The 14,797-nt window shown below is 50.9% G+C and overlaps 9 protein-coding genes across 9 annotated transcripts; 4 read left to right on the top strand and 5 right to left on the bottom strand.

Moving 5' to 3' along the window:
* Positions 1-53: 53 nt before the first annotated feature.
* P170DRAFT_467639 (uncharacterized protein) lies at positions 54-1,450 on the top strand (the record flags this gene model as incomplete). Its single annotated transcript, XM_024852489.1, has 1 exon — positions 54-1,450. Exon 1 carries the CDS (start codon positions 98-100, stop codon positions 1,448-1,450), a length of 1,353 nt encoding a protein of 450 aa, XP_024700318.1. The 5' UTR covers positions 54-97.
* Positions 1,451-2,127: 677 nt separating this feature from the next.
* P170DRAFT_440179 (uncharacterized protein) lies at positions 2,128-2,755 on the top strand. The gene has a single exon (XM_024850018.1). The coding sequence runs from the start codon at positions 2,199-2,201 to the stop codon at positions 2,529-2,531; it is 333 nt and encodes a 110-aa protein (XP_024700319.1). The 5' UTR covers positions 2,128-2,198; the 3' UTR covers positions 2,532-2,755.
* A 1,265-nt stretch (positions 2,756-4,020) lies between these two features.
* On the top strand, positions 4,021-5,118 carry P170DRAFT_440181 (uncharacterized protein). Its single transcript, XM_024850019.1, has one exon. It carries the CDS (start codon positions 4,388-4,390, stop codon positions 4,907-4,909), a length of 522 nt encoding a protein of 173 aa, XP_024700320.1. The 5' UTR covers positions 4,021-4,387; the 3' UTR covers positions 4,910-5,118.
* Positions 5,119-5,421: 303 nt separating this feature from the next.
* P170DRAFT_271446 (uncharacterized protein) lies at positions 5,422-5,744 on the bottom strand. The gene is made up of 2 exons (XM_024843145.1): positions 5,551-5,744; positions 5,422-5,491 (listed from the first exon to the last, which is right to left on the bottom strand). Exons 1-2 carry the CDS (start codon positions 5,710-5,712, stop codon positions 5,474-5,476), a joined length of 180 nt encoding a protein of 59 aa, XP_024700321.1. The 5' UTR covers positions 5,713-5,744; the 3' UTR covers positions 5,422-5,473.
* Positions 5,745-5,793: 49 nt separating this feature from the next.
* On the bottom strand, positions 5,794-6,849 carry P170DRAFT_458610 (uncharacterized protein). The gene is made up of 2 exons (XM_024851807.1): positions 6,395-6,849; positions 5,794-6,344 (listed from the first exon to the last, which is right to left on the bottom strand). The coding sequence occupies exons 1-2, from the start codon at positions 6,711-6,713 to the stop codon at positions 5,839-5,841; spliced, it is 825 nt and encodes a 274-aa protein (XP_024700322.1). The 5' UTR covers positions 6,714-6,849; the 3' UTR covers positions 5,794-5,838.
* A 495-nt stretch (positions 6,850-7,344) lies between these two features.
* On the bottom strand, positions 7,345-8,907 carry P170DRAFT_458611 (putative aminotransferase; the record flags this gene model as incomplete). Its single annotated transcript, XM_024851808.1, has 5 exons — positions 7,345-7,661; positions 7,695-8,131; positions 8,183-8,538; positions 8,572-8,738; positions 8,883-8,907. The coding sequence occupies 5 exons, from the start codon at positions 8,905-8,907 to the stop codon at positions 7,423-7,425; spliced, it is 1,224 nt and encodes a 407-aa protein (XP_024700323.1). The 3' UTR covers positions 7,345-7,422.
* A 103-nt stretch (positions 8,908-9,010) lies between these two features.
* P170DRAFT_440186 (uncharacterized protein) lies at positions 9,011-9,578 on the bottom strand. Its single transcript, XM_024850020.1, has one exon. It carries the CDS (start codon positions 9,529-9,531, stop codon positions 9,289-9,291), a length of 243 nt encoding a protein of 80 aa, XP_024700324.1. The 5' UTR covers positions 9,532-9,578; the 3' UTR covers positions 9,011-9,288.
* A 1,010-nt stretch (positions 9,579-10,588) lies between these two features.
* On the top strand, positions 10,589-12,527 carry P170DRAFT_513108 (uncharacterized protein; the record flags this gene model as incomplete). The annotated part of the gene is made up of 2 exons (XM_024855062.1): positions 10,589-10,938; positions 11,102-12,527. 2 exons carry the CDS (start codon positions 10,589-10,591, stop codon positions 12,444-12,446), a joined length of 1,695 nt encoding a protein of 564 aa, XP_024700325.1. The 3' UTR covers positions 12,447-12,527.
* Positions 12,528-12,797: 270 nt separating this feature from the next.
* Positions 12,798-13,902, bottom strand: P170DRAFT_415932 (SDR family oxidoreductase). Its single transcript, XM_024847093.1, has 2 exons — positions 13,503-13,902; positions 12,798-13,449 (listed from the first exon to the last, which is right to left on the bottom strand). The coding sequence occupies exons 1-2, from the start codon at positions 13,793-13,795 to the stop codon at positions 12,879-12,881; spliced, it is 864 nt and encodes a 287-aa protein (XP_024700326.1). The 5' UTR covers positions 13,796-13,902; the 3' UTR covers positions 12,798-12,878.
* Positions 13,903-14,797: the final 895 nt, after the last annotated feature.

Genomic DNA, 14,797 nt, shown 5'->3' on the forward strand with positions numbered 1-14,797 from the left:
ATTTAAGCGTCCATGCCACCCTCTTCCACGTCCTCATCAACATCCCACCTAAACCTCAACCAATCCCTTTCAATCTGCTCACATCGTTCAAACCACAATGGACCCTGCCATAGTGTCCCCGCGCAAGGATGAGCTGTCGGATATAGATAGGATAGCAATGCCTATCATGACCAAAGCTTTCATCTATTATGAGCTTCCGCCCACCGTCGATCTCGACAAACTCATCGCTTCATTCAGAGAGGGTCTGAAGAATGCAACCCGCCATGTTCCGTTCATAGCTGGAAACCTCGAATACGACGACACCGGCAAGCCGTACATCTTGACAAGTGCAGGAGAGAGAAAGGATTTATTTGTTGTCCGCTACTTTTCACCCGCTGATCATAAATCGTTCTCTGCATTGGCCCGTGACGCGTTCAGCCCTGCGGACTTGGACCCTGAGAAGCTCTTGCCGGCATTGGCAACAGAGGTAAAGCCAGTGTGCGCACTTCAACTGAGTGTCATCGAGGGTGGTTTGATTCTTGGCTTCGCCGTCAATCATGTGGTGGGCGACTGGGGATCCATGGACGCGTTCCTGTCTTTAGTATGCCAAGGCAGTAAGGCACACCAAGAGGACCTCGAGATGCCCACGTACACTCCAGTTCTCGACCGGACACCCTACAACGCTCAATTCACTGTTCCCAAGGACAGCCTCCCTGAAGGACTGAATCTGTGCTATGTGATCGAGAAGGGCACATTCATCCCCAAATCGCCACCACCTTTCCAGACCAGCATCTACGGAATCACCGACGCTTCCCTGCAGGAGCTCAAACAGAAATGCGAACCTCTCGACGGGGTAGACTACGTCACCTCCTACGACTGTCTTTCAGCTCTTCTTTGGACCTCAATCACCCGAGTCCGGCTGCAGCTCCAGCCTGAGAAGAACACAAGCCCAACGACCTGCATCAACCCCGTGGACCTCCGTTCTCGAGACCCGGAGAATAAAACATCGGAGCAGTACTTCGGAAACTCCGTCTTCCCTGCTCGCGCAGGTCCGACAGGCAGCGAGTCCTTAGCTTCGGATAAGGGCCTCGCAATTGCAGCGTCGTCCATCCGCAAATCCATCCAGGGGGTAACCATAGACTCGGCCGCCGGCTTAGCGTCCTTGGTGGCATCTCTAGCCCCGAACGAGGCGTTGGGCTATCATGTCAATTTCCACGATATGGACATCCTTGTTAACAGTTGGTATTCTGGAACTGCTGAGAAGTACGACATTGGGACTGGGTCCTTGCCGGCTGCGTTTCGCACTCATCGGCCGGTCACGGGAGGTGTGGCGTTGGTTTTGCCGAATTTCAGCAAGGGGGATGCGAGGGAATATGAGGTTTTTCTTCAGCTGGAGTCGCAGCAGCATGAGTTGCTGCGGAATGATGCGGAATTTGCCAGGTATTTCGAGCATCTGGCAGGATTCAATTAAAACCAGTGGAGGGCTCTTTTTTAGTCTTTTGTTTTATCTTAGGGAAAGAATCAGCATATTATAAGATCTCCGGGGGTTAAGATAGCAGCGCAATCAAATGAATACCTCCCTCAAGCATCTATTAAATGCACCATACTAATTCTTTACACTAAATGACTCTGAGAAATGGTCCTGCTGTGTTCCGAGACATGGTGCTTTCAAACGTTTGGGGCCAACATCCATCTGCAAAATCAGGCACCAACAGGCCACGAGCTCGCTCTATGGCTGCTATTCACATACAGTAATCAGAACGGGAGTCATAGAGTAGTATCCCAATGTTGTAAGTCACTAGTTGAATGATCTTAACGTCCTCTAGACTTTTCATTTTAATGCCACCCAGGGCTGCCGATATGCCAAGAATGCTTGTTTGGATGAAGAGTAGCGGTAACCCCTTGGATACTGAGTAAATCTCCCGATTCTACAAAAGCTAGGAAAGAAATAAAATAATCCGTAGATATAGGCATCTTATTTCTCACGCTCAATTTCAAAATCCCAAACCAGACGGAGTAGAACCGCGACCACAAGGCTTTCAACGGACAACGCCCGAGCCCACACCATGACGTCATTCCCCTGACTCAACTAGCTTACCCGACCCAAATCATTTAACTAACTCCCCGTAATCCATCTAAAGTCAACAATGATTGCTGAACAAACCCAAAATTGAATCCTCCCCCCTCTTTACGGAAACTGAAAACCCTGCGCCTCCAAAATGACGGAAGTCAACTATACCGCCCCTCTCTCCTCCATAACACGAACCATCATCCTCACAACCGCGATGGTCGCAGCGCTCCTATCATGGCTGGTGTGGGGATTCCACACGGCCCCCACGCGCACTTTTTTCTTCATTTTTTACACCCTCCAAATCACCTGGTTCGTGATTGATCCTGGGCTGTGCTATATTTGGTTCTCGCGGACGCAGCCGGACGGGACGAAAGTTAAGGTGAAGCGTCCTGTGATCGGGTTTAAGAGATGCGAGACTGTGAGGGGGCTGGTGGATGATGATGACGGGTATAGACATGAGAGGGCTTTGGTGAGGATTTGAGTTTGTTTTGTGCTTTGTTTATTTGGGCGCCTTTTGGGGGTGGTTATAGGGAAGCATGTTTGTAACTGGTGCTATTTTGTTGAGGTCCTTTGTTGCTCGGGTTGAGACAATATATTTGTCGGGTCTAGGGGCAAGGATCTACTGATTATAAAGTTCTGATAGCCGACGAGATACTGCTTGTAGAATCAGTCATCAAAGCGAATAAAGCAATTTTTTTGACTGAATGAGGATCGAATTGTTCATTTATGATATAGAAAAAAAGTCTTTAGAGGTTTAGTTGCAAGCAAGCGGCGAAATGCTGTTTAGCCTGGATCTCAGGCATCTAAGATATTGTAAATTTTAGTCTATGACTTTTCTGTGGCACAAGGAAATAGATGGAGGAGATTTGAAGTCGATTGGATTACTACTAACAATATCAACCTGAGAAACAATTGTCCCTGTGAAATACCAGTAGACTGAGACCAAAGTATTGTGGACATGGAAGGAATTTTCGCTTTTCCATTCCTAAGACGGATTACACGAGATATTTCTGTTTAGAAGCTCGAATCACAAAGCAGTAAAATCCAGCATGAATTCAACCTACACGGTGTAGTGATTCAGCGCGCTTTAGCCAGCCGATGATCTCAAATAACGTGGGGGGTGCTGCCGTGCCGCCGACGCTGTCTAGGGAAGCCTATCATGGCGCAGCCACCCCTGGAGGTCGGTGGAACCGCTCATGCAGGTCCTTGCACATTGTTGCATTTGGCCAATTGCGAATGATGCTGTAGGCGATCATCCACAATGATCAAGTTTCTGCTCCACGGAGCCACAACTAATGTTCTCTCTTTTTACCTTGTGGGACCGATGCCCGTTTTTACCGCTCAAGGGGAGTGGAATGATGGAGTGCATTCAAGCTAGGTTTTGAAGCTAGCAAGTTAAGTGTGTTTCTTTCTTTTACTCATACTCTTTAGCTGAAACACATTAGGATCTATGGACAGGAATAAGGCGCAAAGCAAGGTACTCTTATTACACCCGTAGTCCCTGATGTCAATCCCCTATAGTAAAGGCATATTCAACTCTTACCGCCAACTGAAGTCCACATTAATCTCGTTACCGCCGGCCATGGACCCTGGCAACCATCCATGTCTTCATCCCAGCAAGGGCCTATATTTGTGGGCCTGGAGTTGAGTTGGGCGCTTCAGATGAACCAGGGTGTCTCTGTCAGCCTTGATCGTACTTTTCCTCCAGCCGTAATAGGGTGTGAGTAGATAGTTGAGATTTATATCCCAGCACGACGCTCCTCCAGAAGTCGATATGTTGAATACCACTCAAGATGTTTCCCGAAAAGCTGGAAATTTCGACGCTCACGATGCCCAAGCTTCCGATACTCAGGACCCGAAATAATAAACCCAGCGGCATCGTTTATGTTGTACAAGCCCTGCTGGGGATGTTCTGCTTGTACAGTCTACTTCTCAGTCACGGTGTGTTAGCATACGATTCCTTCTTTTTTTTCCAAATATACTTATCGAATCGATTTAGCCAGCCTTCCTCTTCCCACTACAAACTACCCTCCATCAACCGTTGCGAAGGTGACCATGCTATATGACAACAGCCCGTTCCTCGAGCGAGCCCTAGACACACACCGAGACCACAGTCATCGACATGGCTATCCGCTGTCTGTGCAGCGCACTTCCGTCCTCGGTGGTGGATGGAACAAATACGCCATCCTTCTATCGACCATGATCCAGGAACTAGAGAAACCCCTCCATCAGCGTGTAAAATGGCTATTGTAAGCTTCGAACATCCCCCAAACACCATTCCTTACCGCACCACTAACTCCTGCCGCCGACAGCTGGTTCGACAGCAACACCATCCTCATGAACCCCAACCTGCCACTTGAAACATTCATCCCCCCACCGGACTTCTCCCACATCAACCTCCTCCTCACGAAAGACTGGAACGGGATGAAAAACAGCGTCTTCTTCATCCGTGTCCATCCGTGGTCCATCAAATTGCTTTCCGCGGCGATCGCATACCCGACCACACATGACCCCCTATCATCTGACCTCTCAGCCCTAAACAACCTCGTGCAAGACCACGACTTTTTCGCTCGATCGACGGTATACTGTCCCCCGCGCTGGTTCAACGCGTACACGCGCACACCAGACGACGAAGGCTGGAGAGCAGGCTCATCTCCACATTTCCAAATTCACCCCGGCGATCTGCTGGTTAATTTCCCGCGCACCCCCTATTATAGGCTGAACGAGACCATGCTGCCGTATCTTAGCCTGGCCGAGGCGCATGAGAGGAAGTGGGAGCCCACTGTGGAGGAAACGGGCCATGGGGAGGAGGTAGCGCGGTTTTGGAAGAGTGTTCATCGGGTGGAGTCTACTCCATAGCTAGGGTTTGGGTTGTGGTCGGAGCGTTGGCTTGTGCCTTGTTTTGACACTTTCATTTTGTTTTTTATGTGTTTAATTTGTCTGATGCTGGCCGTCGGTTGTGTCTCTTTGTTTGATTTCCCTCCTTTCTGGGCATGAATCAGGGCGGGTTTGCTGGACAGGGGTTATCACTAGACTAGGTGCCCGCGAGTATTTGCTATTCTTAGAACTTGATTTACTTGACGGGTCGGGGAAATGCGGACCTTGTATTATCGCTACTGGCCTGCAACGAGAGGTGATGCTTTCTCTCGCCTGCCTTAGCTGGTAAAGTGTCTCCAAACTGAGGGGAAAAGGTCAGCTGCCAAGAAAGCGATGCATTCTTGACAGGGGTTCGGTGGAGGCATCTCCTGCGCCGCATTTTGGTGGGCGAGTCTCGAGCCAATTACCGCGAGGGTTGAAACTAGACGCTGCCAAAATGTGACTGCGGCAATTTGAGTCCGTCCAGGCTTTGCTTTTGTCTAATTTTAATTTGTGACGGGGCTGTTTTGAGCGGCGGCGTAGGATATCTGATAGATCGGGAGACGATCATCGTGGGACGATGTTCTCCAACAGGATTAATAAAGTCAGGATTCGGTTCTAGCCGCTCGATGGGATTCTCGCACCTGAGTAATAATCTGCGCATGTAGACTATTGGGCGTTAAGTTTACATGCCAAATGGTTTGAATGGGATGGAACTTCGCTGAATACTGCGTTTTTAAGTTCTCATCGACCATTTGAATGGATATTTTGGTCGTAAGCGTCGCTTTCTGGATAAACCCGATCATTGATGAACTGTACCAGACTCAAAAGAACTAGACAAGAAAAAAGCAAAATACCTAGATAAACGGGTGAACAAGTCCTAATGGCCTAAACGTTGTCATTCAATCATCAATATTTACAACAGCTAAATCCTATATAAACAACCCTCTCCCCCCGGGACTTCCAGCCGGCATCTCATAGACAGTCTGCTGATAATTCGGGGGCAATTCAGCCGGCGGCATCACGCGCACAGGGGCATAGTTCTGGTCAAACGTCTGTGCCTGAATCGCCTTCGACTCTCGCAATCGCTTCTCGTACATCCGTCTCTGGAACCAAAGCGCGCCCGCCATTGCCAAGATACAAGCGCCCAGCCCCGCGCCCACACCAGCTCCAACCAGAGTAGTCTTTTGTTTGTCCTCGTCACTCCCCCCGCCAGGCGTCTTGATTTTGCTCGTCACTGTCGAAAACACGGTCGCGGTTGATGTAGACACTTTTCCCGAGACCGTTGTCGGCGCGTTATCCGACGGAAGCATCAACGTGCCCATGTCCATTTCGAAGGCGTTGTCGCAGCAGTCGGAGCCGTTGGAGCTGCAACACCAATGTCTATTGCTGTATCTCGGGCAGGGAAGGACGTGGATGCCGAACGTGGTGCGCATATCTATCATGTGTTAGACGAGGTTTGTCTGATCTGCGAAGAGGTCTACTTACCCTCGGGACAGATCTTCGGACAATCCGAGCTCTTCCATGATTGATCCGTACATGTGTTCTGTAGAATGAGGCCCGTGTAGGGACGAACCTGAGCGTAGCACAGCCCATTCGACAAGCAGATGTCATTGATTTGGTCGCCTTTCTTGTTGGTCCCGCAACAGCCGCTGTTTGCTCGAGTGGGAAAACACGGTTCGTACTCGTCCAGAGCTAAGCTGTTGTCTCGCCAGAAGCATCTCGTCGCTTGGATTATTGGGAAGATGATAACCTGCGCCGTGAACCAGACGAGGGCAATTTCTCTGACTTTCTCGGAGACGAGCATCTTGAGAAGTTTGTCGAGATCAACTAGGATACACAAGAAACGATGGTCCAGGGCGACAAAAACAGATGGAGGGGCTGTGTAGCACAAACAAACGCCGGGATTGCAGCTGACGGGAATAGATACTTATGATAAATCGATACCCAGGACATGCAGGGGACTGAAAAAGCCTCGCCCACAATTAACCGCCGACCCTGTTAATATGAGGGTGGGAGTAGGCCCATGCGTGTTGGCGCCTATAGGCTGTGTTTAATTTGCGAAGATACGGGGATTGGCTCGTGTTGGCGTTCCCCTGCATCTTCCCTGCGTTTTACGCGCCCGCCCCGACTTTAGCAGCTGCACGTCGGAATAGACCTGCTGAGAGGAATTTTCTGAAATGATTACGCAGGGAGATGGATGAGAGACGAGGAGAAAGTCAGGTAATAGAAGAATTCCGATCGGTACTTGGGAAATAACTGCTTCTCTCCCGGCTAGACGGCTTAGAAGAGGGTCGAGGCCTTAATAGGACTATTATCGACCAGGAAGCTAGGTTTCGATGTGAGGGCTGCTACAAGTCATTTGCCCAATGTTTGGGCATCATCGACTGCCTTATTTTCTATCTATTATTGTGTATATTATGCCACGAGCCCTTAACATCATGACCTCGGACACGATAGGCATCGCTCGAGCGAGGTTATTGATAAACCTCGCTTTCCAGCGACTCGACAGCCTCTCACAACAACCGACAAACAGTCTCCAGCTCGTCCTCGGTGATAGTGAAGGGTGGCGCCAACAAAACATGGTCACCTCGGATGCCATCCGCCGAGCCTGCACCGGGATAGACAGCTACTCCCTTCTCGAACGCAGCTTGTTGAACGCGAAGACCGAATCTCACAGCCGGATCAAATGTCTCCTTTGATGCCTTGTCACGTACAAACTCCACAGCCCAGAATAAACCCAGACCACGGATATCTCCCACAGATCAACAATTCGCCAACTCGGTACGGAGCAACTCTTCCAGAACGCGACCCATCGCCGCACATCGCGACACCAGACCTTCCCTGCGAACGATCTTCTGGACTGCCAACGCTGCAGCACAGGAGATCGGATGTGCCTGATACGTGTGCCCATGGTTATACGCGTTACTGCCCTGTCGAAGAACGTCGATGACCTTTTCGTGGACCATGACGCCGGATATAGCGGCGTACCCGCCACCCAGACCTTTGGCGAGAGTCACAATATCAGGGACGGCGTCTTCTTGTTCGAAGGCAAAATAAGATCCTGTGCGACCGACCCCGCACATGATCTCGTCGAAGATCAACAGGATTCCGTACTTATCGCAAAGCTCACGGACTCGCGCAAAGTATCCCCGTGGCGCCGTTACGCATCCCGAGGTAGCACCAACAACAGGCTCAGCGACGAAAGCAATGACCTTTTCCGGACTGATGCGTATAAACTAGTCTTCCAGCTCTCGCAGCAGTCGCGTTGTGAACTCATCCTCCGATTCAGTACCCTTCTTATACCGATACGCATACGCAGGAGAAACATGCGAGACATGTGGATACGCGAACCCCTCATACGGCACCTTCCTCGCCATATTACCCGAGAGCGACATCGCAGCTAGGGTATTTCCATGATAACTTTGCCCGTCTGGCAACAAAATGCATTCCTTGCGGCTCGCCCTTTTCAATAAATACTGGCGAGCGAGCTTCAACGCCGACTCGACGGCTTCGCTGCCGCTTCCGAAAAAGAACGCCTTTTCAAGGCCGTATGGGCTCCCCTCGAGGATGGAATTTGCCAGCTGCTCTGCCGCAGCGGTCGTGTAGGACTGCATGTGTACGTAGCTGACCTTTTGGAGTTAAGCGATGATCGCCTGGTGCACTTCCTCGTTCCCGTGGCCGATTATGGCAACGGCTGCTCCGGCGCAGGCGTCTAGGACAGTTTGGTCATTGGAGAGGTGGAGGTTGACCCCGTGGGCTCTTTCTACCATGTATAGCTTCTCGGTGAGGGAGCGATGCAGGAGGTGATGTTCTTCTTGTGTGGTAGTGGCTGGTATTTGGCTGTCAGGGCTGAGAGGAAAGCCATCTTGCGAAGGCGACATGATGGTTTTGTTTGTGTAATGGATGTTGAGCGAAGGCCGCATTGAATCGATTTGTCTAGCTGCAATCATAATCTATGGTTCGGCAAACATACATTTCTCGGTGTGGGGGCTAGTCATTTTGATGTGGATATTAGACTGGGGAAATGAGAGGTTATCGTCGGCTCTCACTGGCCGGCAGGCGCTGGTGGGCCAGAGCCGGAAACCAAAGATCAAATTTCAGGGCACCTTCCTCGCCATATTACCCGAGAGCGACATCGCAGCTAGGGTATTTCCATGATAACTTTGCCCGTCTGGCAACAAAATGCATTCCTTGCGGCTCGCCCTTTTCAATAAATACTGGCGAGCGAGCTTCAACGCCGACTCGACGGCTTCGCTGCCGCTTCCGAAAAAGAACGCCTTTTCAAGGCCGTATGGGCTCCCCTCGAGGATGGAATTTGCCAGCTGCTCTGCCGCAGCGGTCGTGTAGGACTGCATGTGTACGTAGCTGACCTTTTGGAGTTAAGCGATGATCGCCTGGTGCACTTCCTCGTTCCCGTGGCCGATTATGGCAACGGCTGCTCCGGCGCAGGCGTCTAGGACAGTTTGGTCATTGGAGAGGTGGAGGTTGACCCCGTGGGCTCTTTCTACCATGTATAGCTTCTCGGTGAGGGAGCGATGCAGGAGGTGATGTTCTTCTTGTGTGGTAGTGGCTGGTATTTGGCTGTCAGGGCTGAGAGGAAAGCCATCTTGCGAAGGCGACATGATGGTTTTGTTTGTGTAATGGATGTTGAGCGAAGGCCGCATTGAATCGATTTGTCTAGCTGCAATCATAATCTATGGTTCGGCAAACATACATTTCTCGGTGTGGGGGGCTAGTCATTTTGATGTGGATATTAGACTGGGGAAATGAGAGGTTATCGTCGGCTCTCACTGGCCGGCAGGCGCTGGTGGGCCAGAGCCGGAAACCAAAGATCAAATTTCAGGGGAATCGAGAAAGCCTCAACGATTTGGACCTAGACACGGAGTCTTCAATCTGATATAGTTACGTGATTTCCAGATAGATATCAAAACTTGACACAGTGTGCAATTTTCGTAGATGAAATTCGGTGACTGCAATGGCGGCCAGCCCGAGTTGCTGTATGGTACTGGCGGCACGCGCATTCGCAAGTGCGACTCTCATCTCAAGAAGTTTGGGTACAGCGGGGCGCCGCCCGACGTTGACCGCTGAATTGTTTGTTAGGGGGGCGGCGCTGGCAATCCAGCATCATGGATCAGCTAGATGTATTTAGAAGAGGGTTAAAGGTCTATTTGAGATTAGGCGTTTTTCTGTTGGTTTGCTTTGTTCTCGGTGTTGATACAAATAGTTTACACTTGTTCCAGTGCGTATACAAACTCGTCCAGCAAATTCGTACTGGAAGATTAGTGTAGTACTAGGTGGTTTGCATTCCGATATCATCTTAAAAGGACGCAGAAGAAAGAAACAACTTTCCCAATGGGGATTAGGTTCGGGTACGCCCCGCAACGCCGCTACCCCGATTGGGACATGAGTGCCTTAGTGCCTTACCATCGCCGTATCTCATAGCATCAGGTTGGGGGCAAATTCTTCCGTGCATGAGAAAGATCGGAGAAGGTTGACGAGTCGTTGATTTCCTGAGATCAATCATGTCTAATATGCCCCGACGATGTATCACAAACACAGTCAACCACGGACCAGACACCTCCCTGGCGCCAAGGCACTAAGGCAGAACTTAAAAGGCGGACTAGACACCGCTTATTCTCGTCCCTAAAAACTTCCAACCTGCGACAGCTGCTCGAGAAAATGGATCAATCCCCCCATTTCACACGGCTTCCTCCGGAGGTCCATGCGAACGTCCTTTCGTTCCTGCCGTCCAATCGTGATGTCGCTGCCTTGTCTGCCTCATGTCGCCTTTTCCACGGCCTTTGTGACATGGGCAAGCGCCGGGAGTACAGGCGACTTCGCGTCGTGCCGAAGCCGGACAGCCTGAATCGCACTTTTAACCGGCTCTTGGAGATCTTGAAGCGGCCCAGTATAGGTCGCTATGTGCGCGAAATTCATTTTCACACGGACCTGAGATTCACCCTGATCCGTATGCACTTGGCTCCTTCCGACAACGGCCACCACCTAGACCCCGAGGAGATCAAGCTGTTGTGAGCGGCGCTTGAACGCGCGGCTTTCCCAGCTCCGGAAATTGACATTCTGATGGGAATGCTACGACCACCGCCGGCCGTGGCTGAAGATTGGGAAGAGCAACGCATGTTAGTACGCTCCCGGCAACTGAACATCTCCTCCTCTAATACTCTATAATAACAGGCAGAATTCGTCATATGGGGTCTATATGGCCCAGGTATTGGCGCTGCTTCTTATCATCGTCTCCCCGAATGTGGAGTATATCCGCATCCCGGCACCTTTCCAATCTCTCGCCACATACTTGCAGGACGGGGAACCGACCATTCTTCCAGAGAACGTGGAATTCCCAATTCTAGGCTTCCTGCGCCGTATAAACGCCAATCCCGAGAAGCGTTTTCTACAGAACCTGCGGTCCGTCTATATTGCCACTGATCAGGATGTTCGTGAAGATCCTTGGCCGGGGTACTACTGCCCCCTAGACTTCACTAGGTGCATGGCACTATTCAGAGTGTTCCCGGCCGTCGAAGAAATTATGGCGAATTCGATGGAGCCCATACTGTCCACAACCCCCTTCCTCAGGATGATGAGAGCCTATGAAGAGTACATGGACGACGCAGAAAGTCATCACCCCCTGTCAACGTCTGAACAACCAGGTGCAGCGGATACCATGGATGACGAAGAAAGCCAGAGCCCTCTGCCAGCTCCGGCGCGTATTGTAATGGACACCCCACAGGAAGACATCATGTACGATGTCTCCTGGCTGAAGCCTGCATCCACAAATTTCAGCACAATCACCATGATGACTTCTTCGGTCGATTGCAGGTACATGGCAGCTGTGACCTTATCGTCCAAGGAACTTAGGTCATTCACGTACGGCGTTGGAGGAAGAGGGCGTATCGGAAACGGCTTCCCTATCTTCAACCCCAAGACATTTATCCAGGCGATGTTGATGCACAAGACAACTCTCGATAGATTGCATATGGATATCGACGGCGAATGGCTTCTCGATGATCACATGACACCGGAAGAGGAGCAGGAGGTGGAGGCGGTTTTTGATCGGTTCGGTGGCCGACACGACATGAGCGCCAGCCCGTTGGACTTCGCATTACCAGGTGCGCTGTGGGAGCAGAGTGGATCATTACGAGATTTCCACGCTTTAAAGACGTTAGAAATGGGGTTGAGGTTTCTGAACTACTTCGCTCGGGGGATTCTCGTGCCAAACATCGAAAACTTCAATCTGGTCGATCACCTGCCGCCGAATCTGGAGACTCTTACGATAAGGGGATATGAAAGCGGGGCGAATGCGGAGCACGACGCCCAGGTGAATGCATTACGCGCCTTACAAGCGAGCCCCTCGTCCAAGTTAACGGAGCTTGATGGTGTTGATCGCTTCATTCCCGATAACGAGCATATCCAACCCGTCGTCACCATCCTGCATCGTTTGGGGGGCAGGCTGGACGACAGGTGGTCTGAGGACGGGGAATCGGTTCCAGACCCAGACTCGAATCTCTCGGATTTGGAAGAATAGCCTAGGCAGGATGGTCATCATTGGTAGTTTCTTCATTTTCCTGCGCTATATTTCGGGAGTTCGATGTTTGTATAATGCAACTCTTAAAAACAGACCAATGCATATAGATTCCAGCTCACAGTGGTCCCAATTCCATCATTACAAGCTATAGTAGCTCTCGCGATCCACTTTCCATGGACCCGGTCAGTCGAGTTCATTGTCACTGTGGCCAACATACATAATAGGATGCCCGAATTGTCACTTCAATATCCTATACTATTTTCAATATCCATATCGTCCAAACCCCCGTGGAGTGAATAACGTTCCTTGAAAAGGCAATTAGGCCTTTGATCTCGTAAGTATACTGTATCTCTCGGTGGGCTTCAAGTTGCTCATAAACATCGCTCGTTCAAGCTCTATTATTTCATAACCTGGTCTAATTCACGCAACCCTTCACTCGTCAATGTTCGTACTGATAGCCACCTCCCGCGAAGCCTCCAAGTCATCTGTAAGACTCTTCAGCTTCACCTCAAATCTCTCCACACAGTCCGGACCCAGAGGGAATCTCAGAACCTTGCCCTTCAATTTCCCTGCAGCCCCTTCCCCAGTCACAGCCTCAAAGATCCTCGCCACTCCCTTCTCCGCGTCGCCCTTCTGCTTCCCCTGAGCGCTGTCAAACTTCCCAAGCATGTCGTCCACAGGACCCCCACGATACGGCACCGACAACGCCGTCTCCGTCTTCTGCACCGACGAGAGGAAGTTCGTCCGGAACGCCCCCGGCTCAACAATCAACACGGAGATATTGAACGGCGCGACCTCCCTCGCCAACGACTCGGAGAGACCCTCGAGCGCGAACTTGCTCGACGCATAAAGCCCACACGACGGAAGCGCATCCTGGCCCGCAATACTGCTCACGTTGACGATCGTCCCGCTCCCCTGCGCCCGCATCGACGGCAAGATCGCACGAATGAGCCGTAGCGGACCGAAGAAGTTCGTGTTGAATTGTGCCTGGGCTTCCTCGTCTCTGCAACTTTGTCAGCCTCGTGCGTCCCTGTCAGGTCATAGATAGGTACATACGTCATGTCTTCAATCGCGCCGAGGAGCGAGTACCCCGCGTTGTTCACTAGAACGTCGACTCGGCCGTAGAAGCTCTCTGCCTTTTTCACGGCGTCCGGCACCGTCTCCGCCTTGGTGACGTCCAGCTCGATGACCTTTCCTCCTTGCGCTTCGATCCCCGTCACTGCGTCGGCTGATTTCGTCCTGTTTCGCACGGTCGCAATCACATTGTGTCCGGCGGCTAGCGCGTGGAGCGAGAGTTGGTATCCGAAGCCGGAGGAGCCGCCGGTGATGAACCAGACTAGGGGAGCCATTGTTGAGTAGGATAGGATGATTGATATGAAATTTAACGGCAGATGGAAACTCAACTACTAGCATCGATTAACACATCCAACTCTTTCCCGTCCCTCCCCCCCTTTAAATACCTCACCAGCCGTGAGGTGGAGTTAACGGCATCGGGCTTTGCGATGGAGTTAAAGACTGCTCCGCCACTACGCCGCTAGTGTGAATCCTGCGGACTTCGGGTCCTGTAGCCGTAGCCTCTTGCGGACAGCGTTGCGACGGCATATTTGGGGTTTCCAGGTTCAATGCTGCCTGCCATGTGGACTGGCTGCTGCTTAGGCGTGTTTTATAGGCTCCCTCGCGTGCGTGACTCCACTACGGTCCATTCCTAACGAGGGACGTCATCACTTGGCACCACTTACCTGCTACCATTGTACTTCTAGGCCTGGTCGATGGGAAATAATCCAGAAAGCCATGGAAGTGCCAATCCCTGTAGAAAGCATGTGCAGTGCAGTTGGATATCGATTGTTGGGAATTTGGTTTCGGGGGTTCCCAAGGCGAGGCGTCTTGGCATTAATTATGCCGACTCATTAGGGAAATGTCTTTTCTTTTAATCTGCGTCATTTGTTGGTGTAGCTTCTGAATTGATCAAGCGTGGCAAGTGGTGGTTCGATGTTCCGATTCGTGGTGATGTTATTGGGAGTGTTGGAAAAAAAAGATCTGTGGATATATTGATCTGACCGATGAATCAACCAAACGCGGGTGAACGATCAAGCCGCTCTATTAAAACCGGAGCCTATAGAGACCTTTCTCTATGAAATAGCAATTTATAGGGCTCAGCATCCCGTTCAGATTAAACACCAAGTTAAGATATAGCTACATGTACAACTCACCAGATAATATATTGTACTCTACGCGAAGTATAGCCAGCACAATCACTGTGTTAATTCGGGTCTGTGGGTAAGTAGGTAAGATGGCGCACTATCATCATGCCTTTCTGATATACTGGCGGCACACGTGGCCTTAATCTCAGA

Source organism: Aspergillus steynii (assembly GCF_002849105.1).
Source record: "Aspergillus steynii IBT 23096 chromosome Unknown P170scaffold_8, whole genome shotgun sequence".
Taxonomy (NCBI): Eukaryota; Fungi; Ascomycota; class Eurotiomycetes; order Eurotiales; family Aspergillaceae; genus Aspergillus; species Aspergillus steynii.